The following is a 17874-nucleotide window of genomic DNA, read 5'->3' on the forward strand; positions in this document are numbered from 1 at the left end:
TGGATAAGCAACTTTTATGGAAATGTAAATCCTGTAGCAACGTTAAATCCTGTAGCAACATTAGGGCATGGAGCTCAGACCTGCCAATGACTGAGGAAAGTCTCTGGAAAAGGAAGCTAATGTAAGCAATTGAAAGGTGAAATGCTATTGATTAGAAGTATTGAATAGGTCTGCCAGGGGTTGATATGCTTATGTTGCTGATTATGTGCAGAATTTAAACAAAAGAGGTTGGTGAGTGTGGTGGACATCATCACCCTCTGCTTTGAGCCCTTGGAAGTGTTGAAGGTACCATGCCTTTCTGAAATTCCTTCTTTTTTTGAGCAGAGTATCTTCCACGATCTGGTTACCAGGATCCTATCAACAAATGCTTAGAGTATGCTGCTAATTAATGACTGTTAAAGTGGAGATAATAAAGCCATAATAAAGAACAAAATACATGACAGGGCTGTTGTCATTGTTTTTAAACTGGAAGTGCTAAATCCAGGAAGCTTACTGTTAAGTTGAAAAGAAATTTCCACAGCTTAAAAGTATTTGAATATGTGGAAAGGGGATCTGAACTTCCAAACTTCTTTCTGTTGCTAACTGCTCTAACTTCACATGTAGTTAATGATCAGAAAAATTTGGTGCAAAATCTGGGTAAAGGCTGGGGGGGAGACTGACTTTTTTTGTTTTTTTTTTTAAATAACCTTGCCCTTCAAGAGTTAGTTTCTCCTTTGGCAGAAGACTTAGTTGTGGCTTGGAAGTTACATCATGAAATGTTTTTTGTTTGTTTTCTGCTCCCACCTCTGTATTTAAGAAGAAATTTATCTTATGTGCATCTTCATGGATTTGCTGCTATTGCTCAGCTGGGGGGGAGAGGGAGGGAGAGAGCAAGAGACTTCTCAAAATGGCTACCAAATGAGAGCAGCAGTGGCCTCACTTTCTCTGAGAAATGAGATTTTTGGCAGATCTTTCTAAAGAAAGGATTTTTTTGTGTAACTTGTCATTGGATGTTCTTGTATAGTTCCTCTTCTTTTGAAAGCTTTATTCACTTATGGAAAATAAGGGGAGGGAAGAAGAGAGATAGCTATTATTAAAGTGAAGGGGGAGGGAGAGCTGCATTCTTTTCTGGATGCCAAATTCATTGCACAGCCAGATGCTCCCTGAGTTGTGTTTCTAAATTCCCATCCCTTTCTCCCTCCTCCATTTTTCTTCTCCCTTTGCCGCTTTGAGGGGCTCACTGAATCCACTCTCCTGCTCCTACAACTGACCCTGCCCTCCTGGCCTGGTACTTTCTTTCCATCTCACCAGGGCCTCTTTGGATATCATGTGCCTGACTTCTCTTTTACCCTTTCTCATCTTCCTTTCTCTTTCTTGAGGCGCTGGCATCTTAAGCTGTTATTGTAGGAGGATGGTTAGAGTGGGGAAGAGGTTTTTGCTGTGGACCGTGCTGTTACAGCAGCAGTTGTGGTCGTTAATATTGGTCATACAGGTAGTCCTGTCAACAGGATGCCCTGGATTCTATCTTTGATCTTTGTTTTATGGATTTTCTCTGAAATTTGTTGAGGCTTAAAATATACCTTGAAACAGGAATTGATTGTGTGCAGCATAATAAAATCATTACGTTACACTTATCCAGAAAAGGATATATCATCAAGTTAAGAATTTTACTGTTTGTAGTCACATTTGTATTATCGTCTGGTTAATGTGTGTGTTTTTTTGTTTGTGCATTTTTTTTTTAAGGTTATTTGTGACCTGCTCCTAAAATGGAGGTGCTGGCCTCTTTCTGTCCTGATTGTGCATCCTAACACTCTCCTTTGTCATGCCCGGAAGAGAGTGTATCTGCCTCTGATTGAAAGTTGATTGCATTTTTCTACATTTACACAAACTGCTCTTCAGTTAGATCCATGAACTGATCTGAATTGCCTGTGGCTGTACGATTTGTGGAGCAGATCAAGGAGGGTGCCTAGAGTGTGTGCAGCTAAGCAGGTGGTGAACTTTCAGCTGCAGTGCATCCTTAGACTAAGACTGATCATGCAAGTGCGCCTTTATAATGCGACTTTTGCGCCATGTGTGATTTGAAACAGTCCTGCACTCTTCCTGGCTGCTGTTCCCATTCTCGTGCTGTCTTTTTCCCTTCCTGACGCAGTTATGTGTTGACCGGAAGGGAACTGATCCATGCAGACTGTAGTGGAGGAACACCAGGGGCAACTGAATAGCAGTTTGCTTTTGGGCGGGGAAAGAGCCTCGCACAGCCATGTCTGCTTAAGTTCTTTTAGCGTTCATTGAACCTTTTACTAAAGAGGTATGCTTTTGACAGGACTACTGTTTAAATTGCTTCAGTGCAATTTCATGCCTTATTCCTCTGATTGTTCATGGGCTTGTGCTGTCCTTTGTGTTGTGCCGCCGCAAGCGTTTCTGCACCCATGCAGTGGGCTGATATAATTTGGCAAATAACTCAGCCAAAAAAAGGCTGTTGCTTGCTGTGCTTTGACAGACACTCTTGTGCCAGTATTGTGCAGGTAGAATGACAGTGGGTAGATAAGGAAGGAGAGTGCTGATGTGTTAAGTCTACATGACCACTGAAAAAAATGCTTATCAAATTATACCTGTCTGTTGGTAGCTGTGTGAATCAGGGAGTTGATCTACCTTTCCTACTGTCCTCTCTCTCCCCATTCTCCTTCTTCTGCCTCCCTCCCCAACAAAAAAAGATCTCCTTAATGCCTTACAAATCAAAATCCTATGTTGTTTTTCATCTGGAACAGTTTTTTTGATTCAGCTCACTGTGTGGCTACACAAACCTGATGGCAATATGTGGCTAAGGGAGTGGTGCTGAGGCACTTGGTTGGAGTACAGGTAATACCTTTAATCAAGAAGTCACCAATGATATTTCTGTAATAAAGGGGCTGATTTAACTGTGGTATGGGTAGCTATAACAAGGTTCAGAGAGTGGGCTTTGGGCTAGATAAGCTGTAGCAGTGACTTGCTACTGATAGTTATCTTTCCTAAAGTCCCTTGGTCCTTTCCTTGTACATGAATTATATGACATCTTTGATGTAAGGGATGAGTGTCATAAGAGTTGTCATATGTAAGGGCTGAGTGGTCTCCAAGAACGACAGCAGTCTGAAGGAGCTGCTGCCTTGTTGGACAAATTGATTTGGCCTGCAGATTGTGCCTGGTTTCCTGAGTGACTCTTGAGAAAGAGGATTTCCAGTTGCAGGTTGCGTAGTGGTGATGCTACTGGTGGTGACAGAAATGTGTTTCCACCCTTAATCTTTCCTAAGGTGTTCTTGGAGTATACAAGAGCTGAACTGTGCTCATATGAGACTTCAGGGAATATTAACTCTGGTATGCATATGTAGCATGATCTCTCTATACATGTGCATTTCCCAAGATCGCTGGATCTTACGCATTTGAAGTAGATCCTGTTGTGAAATTGAAGGGACTGAAGCTAAGTTTGATGCTGACTAAAGCTAAGTGGCCTGCCTGGCCAGTATATCTGAGGACCACAAATCTTCAGCAGTCAAGAAAAATGTTCCTAGCATGAAGTGTACAGTGTTAGGCTGTGAAAACTTCCAGGAAGACAAACGGAGATCTCTGCTCTAAGATGCTGAAAACAAGACTATATGCACCTTCATGTGGCTCTAGTGAATAAACTGAATTTTTACTGGGAGGAGGTTGCATTTGATAAAGTCTCATTGGGTACATCCTCTCTCTAGTGCTACCCAGGTCACTCAATTACAGTAGGACGTGTTTAGTAACCATGTCATACTTTCAAAAAGCACTACAAGTCTTTATTCCTCTTTATAGGTTTGCAACAGTGAGGTATGACCAGGCATCCAAGAACATTAAAAACCAGTTTATGCATCTGACCAACTACAGCGTCAACAAGAAGAGTGGAGATTATGTCAGGTACTTGGCCGGAAAATGGAACCTAATTTCTGGGGATTGGGTCAATTTACCTGAATGGATATAAGGTTGGTGGCAGTCCTCAGGATAGGCCAGTGAGGTGAACTTGCTTTTTTGGTTTGTTTTAGCTGTGATGATCCTGAAGTAGAGGATTATGGAAACAAATGGAGCATGAGTGCAATGCTGAGGTACTTAAAACAAGAGGGGAGAGACACAGCAGGTCAGTAGAGATTTTATTGTTTTGTTCCTTTGTTGGATCTTAACCATCCTCCCTCCTAGTGAGAATATTAAGAAAAGTCAGGGAAGAGCCCTAGTGAGTCCCATTTAGCACCAGAACAGGGTGGAGGGAAGTGTTCCTTATAGCTAATTCACTAGGGCTGTGAACTTATTCTGTGTCCCCAGAGATGAGTCCTACACTTTCCCTTCTGCAAATTATATTCTGAGACTTTCTCAGGGTGTGTTTCTTAATATTTTACCTACATTTCCCGTTTCTTAAGGTCATCCCATCCCTTCTAAAAGCTTCCCTCCCTCTTCTGCTCCCATGGCCTGTTCAGTCTGATGAGTGACCAACCTCTGGAGAACTGTGCCAGTTTGACTCTTGGATGTGGTGTCATCTTTCCATGGCTCAGGTTTTTGCTGAGTGTTTTCACTTCAGTTTGTGTTCATATAAAATAGCTCCCTCTTCCACACCTTTGCCGGGTCTGCTGGGAGTAAATGCATCTGCAGAGCAGAATCAAGGTATATCCTTTCTTAAGGGATAAATTACCTGTGATACTGAGCCCTCAGTAACACTAACTGATAGCAGCTATGCCCATCTTGCGAGTGTTGCCAGGGAACACTTAGATGGTGGAGGAAGGGGTTTGAACCTGGCTTTCAAATGGAAGTAGACCTTTTCCCCATCATGTGCACGCATGGCTATCCGATCACTTGCACCATACATTTTCAATCAATTGTACACCACTGGTTATTTGATACTGTTTTTCCCTTCTGATCTAAAGTGTATGATATACACTCTTATGACTAAGTAAACTGCTGAGAATGTGAGGAGGTTTCACTGTTAACTGTAAAAGGCTTCTTGCACCTTTCTCTGATGCATCTGGTTCTGGTCGTAGGGAGGCAGAATGCTGGCTGGAGAGTGCTGGCCCTGTCTGAGCTGGCAAGTTTTTTTGTGCTCTGGGATGTTTATGTGCACTTTGGCATTCCTATGCTTCCACTTAGTCCTCTCCTGGCACAGAAATTCACATCTGAATTTGCTTGCATGTTCTTTAGCAGTTGTTCGTGTCCCTGCATGTCATCTTCTGAACTTGAAAAATAGTAATTGTAGGGCTGAGTTGAACTCCCTAGTTAAGTGGTTTGTACTAGATGTTCTTTGGGACAGGGATTCCCAAGTGTGCATGGGTTTGTTTGGAGCTTTTGTTGTGTTTGCTTATTTTCCCTTTGAGGAGTGTGGAAGGGTGCGCCCCCTCCCCCCCCCCCCCCCCCCCGCCCCGCACTAACTTTTCAGACTAGGACTCCACTGTTTGTTCATTCCCTTCTTCTCTCGTTTCTCTATTATTTATTCTCTCTTATTGAAAATAGAAACTAACAGTGTGATGTTCTTTCTATTGCATGACTCATCCCAAGACCAGCATAGGACCCAGCTCTCCATCCAATACATATCTTTTCTTGCCTTTTGCTCCCTGTCGCAGCTCTGTTTCCTTGTCCTGAGCTCTGTTTGCAGGTTTATGTAGGAGCTAGAGAGAGCTTCCTTACTGAAACTGCAGAGTGCCTTTAGGCCAGCAGGCCTGGGAGCTGTTACCAATCATATCACTTTGAAATGATCCGTAAATCATAGTTTGGGAACAGCTGCTTTAGAGGAAGGTGCAACATCACAGAACAGTTAATTCATTAAAGTCCACAAGGAAAAACTTATTTTGTACCTCAATGGCTTTGGCTTGCACCCTGTAGTTTGAGGGTTTATCTTCTAGTGCAATCTTATTTAAACCTTCCTGATACTCTGTGTGGGCAGTGATCATACTCCAGCTGACTTGTGCTGCTTACTTGTGTTTCTGCTTACTTGCCCTGTACATGTACTCACTTTTATCATACTCACTTGTGTTTTTGCACTAGAATATTTATGCATGTACAGCCTGCTTGCATGGATTTTCATATAAACATTATGGCTTTGTTTATTAATAAGTTCTTACATGCTTTGATTCACAAGGATGTGTGTCCATATGCGTACACTCATGCTTTTCTAGATATTCTGTGCTGCTTCTCAGTCTACTTTTGTTTTTCTCCCCTCTCTCCCCTCCTTGCAGCACTGATGGCCAATGTGGAGGACCTGATTATCAAGGCTGTACTTTCTGCTGAGCTGGTCATTGCCACAGCCTGTAAAACTTTTCTTTCACATCGTAGCAGCTGCTTTGGTAAGGAACTGGGGGCATCTTTGGGTCTTAAGTGCTGTTTGCAACTTCCAGCTTTCCAGTGCTACAGATAAAACCAGAGGCCTAGTTTTATTTTTTTCTCAGTGTAAGCCTCTCTGAGGTTCGAGGATGTTGAATCGCCATTGCCTGTGTACCAGGATCATCCATCAGAGTCTGATGCTAGAAAAGGGGAAGATGAAAAGGGACCTGGCTGGGGGGAGTGCTGGAAAGTTAAAGTAACTGTCTCACTGGTGCACTTGCAAAGGGTAACTGTTTTAAACATTCCTCCAGAGCATTTAATACTTACGTTGAGCCATCTAGCCCAACAGTAATGCTGAATTACTGTCTATATCTGAGGGCCAGGAAGGAATGTGTAACAAAGTGCCTGGAGTGATGGTGGTGGCAATGCTTCTGGGCTTGTGCTTGTGTGAGAATACCACATGGTGGCGTCAAAGCCTATTTCTGTTGGAAGCTAGATGTAGAACTATGTGCTGGCAAAGGGTTCTGAGAACTCATTGGCAGCAGAGGCTGGGAAGAGCTCCAGAAAGCAGCGGCTGGTACCACAGTGTACCTTCTCCTGCTTTCCAGTGGCTGCTTCCCAGCCTTCCCTAAAGTGGCCTCCTCTTGCTCTTAGCTGCCCTCTGCACACACAAATACACACACGAGGTAGGAGTCTCAGAGCAGGGGAAACAAATCTATAAATTATCCTCAAATAGTCAGTGCTTAAACCAATGACAAAGCTTAGCTTAGACTATCATTTGTTTAGGTACTGGGGGGAACTTATATTTAAACTGTGACAGGTAAATCCACTTGTGTGGTCCCTGCATTGTGCTTGAGTATTTACAGTCCTGCAACTTTCCCTATGCTGACATAAGTCCTGTCATTGTTGAATTCTCGGAGGTCATGAGACACAGTGAAGAATCCAAGGAGGAGCCATGGCAGATATATTATTTGGTTATCTGACAAACTAGCTATCTCTCTGGCCTTAGCTTCTCCTAAATGACTCTGATGCCTTCTTTCAGAGATGGAGAACCTTGGTGTAGATGGGGATTTGTAAGTTAGATAATTGCTTCTAGTGAAGTAGTAGTTTAGCAGCTACTCCAAGAATATCAACAACTGGATTAAAAATAAAAAAACAAAAAACAAACCTTAACTGCCTTTATTTTTTCTCCCTTTTCCTCTCTGTCTCTACTTTCCTCTGAGCTGCTTATGTGGAAACTAATATTCCTCGTGTGCTTTCTGCAGGGCCTGGCTCTGAGGTTATCCCACTTCCTGCTGCCTCCCCAGGGCTGTACTAACCACCCTCTCAGATGCTCCCCCACAAATAAACTGTTTTGTTCCATTTGTTTCAGTGTAAACATGAATTAAGAGCTTCCCAGGAAAGAGAGCTTAAGTAGGAGCCACATTGCTTCCCTTGGGAGCCAGAGGCATTCCCAGAGCTCAGTACTTTCTGCCACCTTCCCCCACAATTAAGTGGTGGTCCTTGTCCCAAGGATTTGAGCTGCCCTTGTCATCCTATAAGGCTGATTCTTTATTCCTGTGTCTTGTTCTGACCCTCTTTGGCCTTGCCACTTTTAACCCTATTGTAAAAAAGCATTTTTTTCTAGTTGGAAATCTTCAGAATACCTAAATTCATAGCTGTTTCTGTGAAAGAGCACAGGGAGAAAACTGGGAGTGAAAATTTCAAGGCAGCATATAGATGCTCCCAAGAGCCTGTTTTTCCCCCTTTTCTGGACTATGAATAATGAAACTGTATGTGTGCCCTGAGAAGACTGATCATTTAAAAAGAATCTGAGTTCTGAAACCTGTATCAGTGATTCAGATACAGAGGAAGGTCTTAGCTGGAAAGATCCTAGAAAAACGTGAGTAACTTGATGTATTTTCTAGTGCAGTCTTTTTAATGCTGTTGTGGGGGCAGGACTCCAGCAAAATTACCACCTTTTTTTCTGAAGATTAAATCACCAATTCTTATTTGTTTAGATCAGGCTGCCCACTTTCTTTCTGTAACAGTTTAGATATCCTGCTGTGTTGCTTTGTTCCTTTCCCAGGTGTTTTCTATGCGGTATATTTGCTGTTTTTTCAATTTAAAGAAAGAGAAACGTAATGTCCCAATTAAGACTGTAGGGAGAATTTAGGGGGTAGATTGTAATTGCTTGAGTATGAACTTGATGAGAAACCTGGGATGAACATCCCATCCCCTGTGCTTTTTAAAAACCAACAAACAACAAGCTCGCCAAATAACACTGGAAAAAAACTACAGTTCTTTCTGATGAAAGTGTTCAATCCTTTGATTTATATTGTTCTGCAATTAATTCTTCTGGACAGTAGCTCTCAGTCAAGTTGGGAAGTCTGTTTAGGTCTGAACAAGGTTGGTCATTGGTCCACTTATATACTATTTCTGGAAACATCCTTTGATTTTTTTTCTTTTGGTAGAAGAAGTCATCTTTCAAAGATTTATCTTGCTTGAGTCTGCCTAACATAGCCCACAATTCAGTCACATTCTTAGACAGTTAGGATATAGTCACTCTGGGTAAGGGGGGGAAGAGAAGAGTAAGATTGCATATAAAAAGGCAAGTGTGATGCTCCTGTTCAACGCTGACTGGGGAAAGGGGTCCATACTTATTTGAAAATGCTAATCTTCTGAGGTCAGAACAATAAAGGGGAAAATGTGCTGTTATCTGTTCTTAAGGGGCAAAAGAACTATGACAAGCATTGTTTCCAAGGAAGCAAAGGTATTCAAGTGTGGAGAAAAATGTGCTCTGATGACAGTGATCAACCTGTTAGCTTCTTCTGACTGTGAAAGAGAATACCTTTATCTTCTTCAGAGCCTGTATGAAGTTAAAAAGATGCAGGATTCTGGCAGCATTGGGTTCAGCATCGGGTTGGTGGGAATTTTGTATACTCTGGGCATGGCCTTGCAGCGGTGACTAAATGTGAGCAGGAGGTGGGATTGGGATACATATGCCCAAGCCGGTTAAAGGCTGCGTTGTTCTCTCTTCTGGAGCATGCACTTCTGGGTGGGCTAGAAAAGGCAATGAGGTCTGCTTTCAGACAGTCCACTTTCCCTGGGATGGTTCAGTGGGGGATGTAATGAAGGCAACTGCGTGCAGCATTTGTGCCAGGATCCTATGTGGCACTGTTTTCTCTACTTGCTGAAACATGAGCCTGAAGAAGCAATAAAGTAAGTCCCCTGTTTCATTCCCAGCACAAGTCAACCCAAGCAGTGGGACTGTTGAGCTCTTCTGCTTTCAAGAGGGCAGGGGTAGGATAAGTTGAATGTTTCTTGATTCCCACCGAGGAAAGGAGTGTTTCACTCAGCTGCTTATGTTGTCCTAAGGCTGAATTATGCCTCTAATCATGTCTACCTCAAGATGGTATAGAGCAAACAATGGGCTATTGCACTTGTGTGGTACTGACCTGGAGCTAAATGCTTAAAGAAGTCTTAATTTGTATCTAATCACCAGTTCTCAACCATCTACATTACTGCTGTTTATGAGCATTTCATTTCCCTAGTAGAACAAGTAGCCTTTTGTAACATTGAACACTGCTGTCATGCTCTATAATGAGTTTTACAGAATATCAAAAGTTAAGATTCTTCAAGAATTTATCTGCAGGCTCACTCAACATGAGTGTGGGTGAGTCTCTGCTTGGAGACTCTTGGGTCAGCTGTATATATGCCGTACACGTATCCTATCTCTTTTTCTGGTTTCATAGATCCCACGAAGAACAGAATAAGTATTCCGTATATTTACTCTTTTTGCAAAGCATAATCCGTTCTCTTTTTTCTCATTGCTGCTAGTCTTTGCTTTAAAAACAGCATGTAAAGACAGTGTTTTGAGTCTGAAAAAGGTTTTTCTTAGAGTCCTCTGGCTACCCTCAGATTCAGGAGCCCTGTACGTTTCTGGACAGGCCTCTAGATAATCATAATGTGCTAGTGTAGGTTTTGTAATAACATATATCTCCAAAACGGAACGAAAATGTCAGCTGAACCTTAACAGTAAGAAGACTTTGAGGGATAGCTCTTCTAGTGATAACGCCTGTAGGAGCAATCGTTATCCCTTCACTGTTTTCCCTACCCATCACTTCATAGCTCTGGATGGTACCTAATTGAGCGTTGACGATTTAGTGCCCAGAGCTCAGCTAAAGGAGTCAGTATCTCTGCTACTGCTGAAGCTTTCTGATTGCTTTAGAAAGTTGTTCTCAGCTTGATAGAACCAGTTTCTTCAACAGGTTTTTTCAGGGCACTGGGGCAGACCTAAGAAGACTGAACAGTTCCATAAACAGCAATGAAGAAACAGCCAGCACCACCAACTTCTCAGCATCAGTGGACTTGTGTTACCGAAGTCTGTATCAAAATTTGCTTCTCGGTACATCTTGTGCTGCAATTGGGTCTCTCAGTGACATTAAGGACTTCAGAATATGGAAATAGGGAACACTGGTGTACACTTATGTCCTACACTTGCTGGGGCTAAGGTTGTTGGAGTTTTCGAGTGAAGCTTATTAATATAGGAATTTGAAATCAAAAGAACCTCAGGCAATGAGGTCGGGAAACATGCTCTTTTCTTCCTCACATCATGTACCTGCATATCTGTGGAGGCCTATGGCTTTCATTTTACCTTATCTGCTATGTCCCCCTAAATTTATTAAATGAGAACAACTACGATATCAACTCTTCTGTTCCTTGGCGACGTAATGGAAGTAGAGAGACTGTCCCAGGGTGACCGTTGGGACGTTAACCTTTTCACAGGCTATAATCTCACACTCTGGGCTAAAGAACTTTTTCCCCTTCTGAGCATGGTAATTTTACATACTCAGTAAGAATAAGACTGTAAAGACAGCCCAGTTTGCACCAATGCTCCCATTCTTTGATATTAGCCTTGAAAATGGCCTTATTAGCTTTTCTGACTCCAGAGCAGAAAGATGATCCTGAGTCTGATTTGGTATAGATAATGAGCCCTACTGAAGTCTGAAGGCCTGGCTTCTGTAGGTAGGCTTAAATTAACTCACTTTTGAAGACTGCAGGATTTTTCAGGGAATGTGACAGAATGTTCTTCAATGTCCTTCCTTCAGTGGAAGGAAAAAAACATTGAGAAGTCATGTTATAAGCAATGGACTTTTTTCAGTTAACTGTAGTGGAGAAAGTGTCTCTGTCTGTAAGTGAAGTAATTCCTCATTTAGCCAAGCTAATATGGTAGGCTCTGGCTGGTGCAGCATACATTTTCCATGAAGTTGACAAAAACACCAAGATTTGCAGTATTTCTGTACCCTCTTATTAGATCCTTTTTTGTAATGATAACACTTGGGAGTTAGAGCCTTTCTTTATTTTAATAAAGTCCTCTGAGGTTAAAGAATATGTATTTGGAGTGCAAGACAAATTCCTCTGCGAGACTACTTTTCTCCAAACCTTCTGCGTCCAGAACTTCGTTCTGGTATCTTTTGATACAAGAGAGTTTTGCTTACCAAATGCTAAGCTGTGAAGCTGACCTTTTTGTGGAATAGCAAGAATGATTCTGGACCTCATGGTGATAGCCCCTAACACACAGACTGTTTATGCCCCTATAGCTGTTAAGATATGCTCTACCAGAGTTTAGACAGATGCTGTACCATCACTAGCTGAAGAGGTTTCCAGGAGTTTGACTTATTTACAAAATACTGTGCAGTCTGTGAAGCCTCAGGTTTGGCAATGTGTTCAACAAAGGAACACTTCCATCGCTATGCTCTTAAAAGTTTTTCTCCCTTGGACATACTGGTTGCTGCCTGCATGAATTTGTAGCATAGGTAACTTTTGTAACCTAAGTTCCTTGATTATATGTTGTCGTTATAAGCATGTTCTGCAAAATAGCTTTGCAGCACAGTAGAAAGGTAAAAGGGGAAGACTTGAATATCAGTGGTACAAGTGTAGTTCCTTGCACTAAGAATGTCTGTAAATGTGCTGCTCCTCAAAAATCAGGCAGTCTGTTTCTACAGAAGAAGTGTTGCACACTATGTAGCTTTTTTTAGGTGTGTGTGTGTGTGTGTCCTATTTAATTGCAATATATGTCATTTGCAATAAGAAGCTTTATTTTTGCAGGGAGAGGGCGAGGGGAGAAAGGCATCATCTAAGCTGATCCTCAGTGAACAAGCTGAGGACAAAGACCAGATTTACAGTAGCCTTCCAGGAACTGAGCTTATTTATTCTATGAAGAAATTATGAAAACATTGTTTGTGATACAAACCGTTGCTTGTGACTTAGTTGCTAGATTTACAGAGAATAGCAAATTCTTTGGGGGTATTTACTAAAAGGGATTGCCAGTGCCATCTCTGACAGGACTATAACCCGCATTTGGAATAAGTAGTAGTTTACCAGAACCAAAAAGCTTCAGAGCATGCCTTCGCCTTATTGCCTAAATAATGACATGGGCAAAAAAAAAAAATCCATGGCTTAACTACAGCTGTTAGACTTTAGTCTGAAGCTAGCACTTCTTTTGGGAGAACTGGGAAGCTCTGTCAGTAATGACTTTTCTACAGGGGTGGAAAGGAAGTGGGTGTTTTTACTGAGCCCTGGCAACAGCCAGTACCTTCTGATATAATTTCAATCTCTTTGGCAAACTGCAAGAATGAAGTACGTTTTTGGGAATTGTAGTAGCAAGGGGAGGGGAGCAGGGGAAGGCACTGCAAAAACTTGGTATCTTATTAAGGGAAGAATGGAAGAAACTAACACCAGTGTTGCAAGATGGGCTGTCGTAAACCTACCATTGCAACCATTTGAGGAGAGAGGCTAGAACACGTTTCCATTTCAGTCTTCCGATTTTCTTTACTCCTCATGCAGAGGGAAATGGCAGTCTTACTGGAGCTGGTAATTGTAGAGGATACATTTCTGATCTTTGCCATCCTCATGTAATTTTACATCTTTGCGCTGCCTGCATATAAACTGCAACTTGTATTTATTTATTTTGATAAATGAAGGTGGAGCTTCACAATAGGAGGGTTACCTCTTCTATATTTAATCTAGGTGGTTCACTTTCCAAATGTGGAAAGGGTTAGGGAGAAGTTTCTAGAACAGTATGAACCACAAGCAATTAAACTTCTACTTGTTTTATAGTACCCCATTCAGCCTTGAGGACCCCTTTGGGCTAAGCCCTGTACAGGTGTTTGCAAGGCTTGATGCAGTTGCCAGAACTTGGCTCTTGCATCGCTTGTAATGTCCTGGGGTAGCAGACACATCTATCTCAGGCTAGCGTGAATGACCCTGGATGTACAGGAGACCTGGATCCTTGTGGCATGTTATTGGAGGCCAGCTAGGAGATCCAAGAGCATTGCGGATGGCACCAGATGCCTGTGTTTAGCAACTGAATTGAGCCAAAAGGGATACCTCAAAGAGCTTACTATCCTAATAAACAAGGCAGACGCGAGGGAAAGGAATGTCTAGCACCAGCAGTATGGTCAGGGGACAGGGCTAGCCAATGTCAAGAAGTTTCCCATATATGTTTATAAATGTGGACAGTCAGTGAGTAACTAGGACTACTGGGGTGGGAAAGAGGGAGGTTTAAAGAACAAGTGAATTAGAAGGAGAAGAGTGTGGGAGGGGATGAGTGATTGAGGAGCAAAATTATTAGCAAAGGTCTTGTGAGGGGTAGAGGGAAAGAATGGCCAGCAGCAGAAGCAGCAGCTAGTCAAAACAAAATGCTCTGCTTCCTGCCTGGGGATGGGAGGTCACAGGCCCACTCGTTGCTTCTCTGCCTGGGGGATGAGCAGCCTGCCCACCTGAGTTTGCTGGGCAGTGAGAGTCATATCCCTTCACTTAAACGTGGGATTGTCTTTTGAAATTATATTATTAAAATTATCAGAGATTTCTCCTGTTCAAAATGCTTTACTAATGTTTACACTTTGAATCCCCACCTCCTCCTTTTTCCTCCACTGCATCCTTCCCAGTCAGGGAAGCAAGACAGCCAAATGTAGATTCAGCCTTATTTCTTTGGAGTGAACCAACTGCTTAACTCTCTGCTATTTTCCTTCCCACTCACTGTCTGGCTACAGGGTCCAGAAAAGTGAGCAGGCAACGCTCGCAAACTCTGCTGCCATTTCTTCCCCTTCCAAGTCCCCCCCACGGCTCATTAACTTCCCATCATAAGCTGCATGAGCTCTCACACGACTGTCTACATAGGAAGATCTTGTCAAGCAGTCCAGCTCCCTGGAGCCAGCATGAATGTCAGGCAGGCGACAAAATGCCAGGGCCAGAATTTAAGGAAAGCAGCATGGCAAATAAATTCTTATGCCTTCATTCTGGGCACTAGGGAACTGGTTAATTCCATGGAAATCCTTCTTCTCTGCCAATACTCTGTTTTGAAAAAATGTGCACAAGTTGCCCTGATGAACATAAATTGTGTTTCTTAATATTGAAAGAGGGGATTGCATTAATGCCAACACTTATTTACAGTCCTCTTTGTGTAGCATCAGCCTTCTTGCAACTCTATCCCAAAATAGAGAAAATGTGTTGTATGGAGTGAAACAATAAAATCAGTTCTGGAATGGGAAGCTGGCTTCAATCTGACCTGCGTAGAGCGCAATACATCTAGCAGACATAATATGTTATGAGTGAGAGAGATGTTTTAGAAGCTAAGGAAAAAATATTTCTCAAGTGATGTGCTGCAAAGTGGCAAAATGTCAATAAGATAAAGAGTTATGGGAGATTGTCTGTGTAGCGGGAGCTGCAGAGACAAAGGCTCTTGTGCTCCAATGGAGATTTTTCAGAAAAAAATAAAAGAATAAATGGGATGGAGCCTATGGTTGAAAGACAGGATACTATCTATACCTAACTGGAGCAATGAATAATAGGGATTAAAAAGCAAAAGGAGAGCAAAGTTCTGTTGTTTCTAGGATCCTCTGAAAAGATAAGGATGGACCTGGTGTACTTGTGTCACTTCTATGTAGAAACAGAGCTAGCTGAGTTCTGAAAGAACTGAAGTTTGTGCATGACAGAATATCTGGTTCTTCTATCTTTCTTTGACCCTTTTTCTCCTTCAGAGGTTCTTTTCTATATAATATTTTCCTAAGACTTACTTTCTGCTTCCCTCTTTTCCCCACAAACAATGGTTTAACCTTCCTTCTTAGGGAGTAAAACTTCCCACTTGTGAAATGTTGTTATTTATTCAGTTCTGGAGGGTTCACTGGATTTCACATAAATGAGAGAGAAGTGACCAGATAGAGATTTGTGTTGGATCCTACCTGGACATTTAAAGGTGTCATAAGCTGAATTTGTTATGTTTACTGTGTTTTCAGAGCTGTATGGTTTCGATGTCCTTATTGATGCTACTCTCAAGCCCTGGTTGTTAGAAGTGAACCTATCCCCATCGTTGGCCTGGTAAGTGATTCCTGGTTTCATAAGAGGGAAGGGCTTGGACTTTAGTACAGCTGTTGCTGGACATAGTTGTCTTTCAAACTTGTGATCCTAGGAGGGGATGATTTCATGAGGCCTGCAGGAATATTTGTTCCATTGCTAAGAGCTGACAGAGAGAATAGTCCTTTGCTGCTAAGAGCTGACAGAGAGAATAGTCCTTTGCTTCTTACTTTGCATAAACAAACTCATTGCAGCAATAGATTTTGAAATAATCCAGTTGGGATTCCATTTTCTTTTTAATTATTTCTCTTCCACAGTCTGTCATTGTTGTTAACACTTCATAATCTCCCATCATAGACAAATTTTGAAACTCTCCAGACTGTTGTGCTGGGTTTCAACCTGCTTGGCCCAGTAGATGCTTTAAGATTTTAAAGTCAAAGCACTGTTCAGGCATTATGCTTGACTGGAGTATGCAGAAGCATGCTTGGGCTCAGATTCTTGGTCTAGTATTTTCTTGAGCTGAAATTCACAGTGAGAGTATTCTCTTGGCCCTTATGCTGACCTTGAACTCTAATGAAACCTCAGAATTTCTTTTTGTAGAGGTTCAGACATGTGTTTTCTGAACTACAGTTTAACTTTACAAGAGTGTAGTTGCATAGTATATTTTTATAGTAATGTGTCTGAGTAATATCTCTAAGATATTGCAGTATTAATCAGCTCTAAATGATACATAAGTTGCTGGAATAACCATATCTGACACTCTTGTTGATCTTTCCTTCTTTATCATGCATACAAATTATTTCTGTGTGCACTATAACTTCTTCTAGTTCAACACCCTAGTTTCCACAATACCCATTTTGCTTTCAGGTGCAATGAGTATGTTTCTGCAATGTGTACTTTCCTGGTTTGTTGGTTTGCGCTAATATGCATACACACTGAATTATTTGCATTCTTTACCTTTTAAAACTAACTCATATGTGCATCCTTGGCTCCATTTTGTTATGATTGCCAATCTCTTTCCCCAAGTTGTTGACATCTTTCACTGTGGTGAGGAAAATGACTTGTTTCTCAGTTGTCAAGAAAACAAACTTTACTTGTCTGGTCTTAACTCTATTTGTTGTTATTCCCACTGGATAGAATTAAGTATGCTTCCTTTCTGTCCCATTAGCTGTTCTCTCTGTATCTATCACTTTCCCCTGTCATTTGTTCTCATCCATCAGAGCTAACCCATCTGACTTTATGATTCTATGTGGAAGAGACATAGGTAATTGTAGTTTTTAAGATAGAAACCTCCATTCTATGAAATACGGTATATATCACAGAATCACAGAACAGTTGAGGTTGGGAGGGACCTCTGGAGATCATCTCGTCCAACCCCCTTGCTCAAGCAGGGTCCTCTAGAGCACGTTGCCCAGGATCGTGTCCAGGCGAGTTTTGAATATCTCCAGGGAAGGAGACGAGACTCCACTACCTCTCTGGGCAACCCGTTCCAGTGCTCTGTCACCCTCGCAGGAAAGTGGTTTTTGCTCATGTGCAGATGGAACTTCCTGTGTTTCAGTTTGTGCCCGTTGCCTCTTGTGCTGTCGCTGGGCGCCATGGAGAGGAGTCTGGCCCCATCCTCTTGACACCCTCCCTTCAGATACTCGTAGACATTGATGAGATGGCCTCTCAGTCTTCTCTTCTCCAGGCTGAACAGGCCCAACTGCCTCAGCCTTTCTTCAGAGGAGAGATGCTCCAGTCCCCTCCTCATCTTTGTAGCCCTCTGCTGGACTCTCTCCAGGAGTGCCATGTCTCTCTTGTCCTGGGGAGCCCAGAACTGGACACGATACTCCAGATGTGGCCTCCCCAGGGCTGAGGAGAGGGGCAGGATCACCTCCCTCGACCTGCTGGCAACACTCTGCCTAGTGCTGCCCAGGAGACCGTTGGCCTTCTTGGCCACAAGGGCACACTGCTGGCTCATGCTTAACTTGCTGTCCACCAGGACAAACACAGCAGAGCTGCTTTCCGGCGGGTCCACCCCCAACCTGTACTGGTGTAGTATACATCCAAAGAAAAGGTTTCTGGCCACGTAGAGCTAAAACAAGGCTGTACATGTTGAATTAGAAGAGTAAAGCCTTGAAAAGGAATAAAATCAATAGGTACTGTGTTTATAAACAGAAATAGGTTAACTTGTTGGTGTTTGGTGTTTACCTGTGTGTGTGAAAGTCACTAGGTTTGCTTCTGTGATGCCTGCGTTAAGGACCAATGCAAAGAAAATATATTGGA

The 17874-nt window shown here is 42.4% G+C and overlaps 1 protein-coding gene across 19 annotated transcripts in view; it reads left to right on the forward strand.

Annotated features, from left to right (window-relative positions):
- TTLL5 (tubulin tyrosine ligase like 5) overlaps positions 1 to 17874 on the forward strand; it is a 140018-nt gene that overhangs the window by 19480 nt on the left and 102664 nt on the right. For 18 of the 19 annotated variants that reach the window (XM_068946606.1, XM_068946608.1, XM_068946611.1 and 15 more), the window contains 4 exons: positions 3790 to 3891; positions 4017 to 4108; positions 6189 to 6296; positions 15552 to 15633. In XM_068946606.1, coding sequence (XP_068802707.1) covers positions 3790 to 3891; positions 4017 to 4108; positions 6189 to 6296; positions 15552 to 15633 — 384 coding nt within the window. The remainder of the gene's footprint in view (positions 1 to 3789; positions 3892 to 4016; positions 4109 to 6188; positions 6297 to 15551; positions 15634 to 17874) is intronic. The other variant, XM_068946612.1, reaches the window with a different exon arrangement.

Source organism: Struthio camelus, chromosome 5 (genome assembly GCF_040807025.1).
Source record: "Struthio camelus isolate bStrCam1 chromosome 5, bStrCam1.hap1, whole genome shotgun sequence".
In the NCBI taxonomy this organism is placed as follows: Eukaryota; Metazoa; Chordata; class Aves; order Struthioniformes; family Struthionidae; genus Struthio; species Struthio camelus.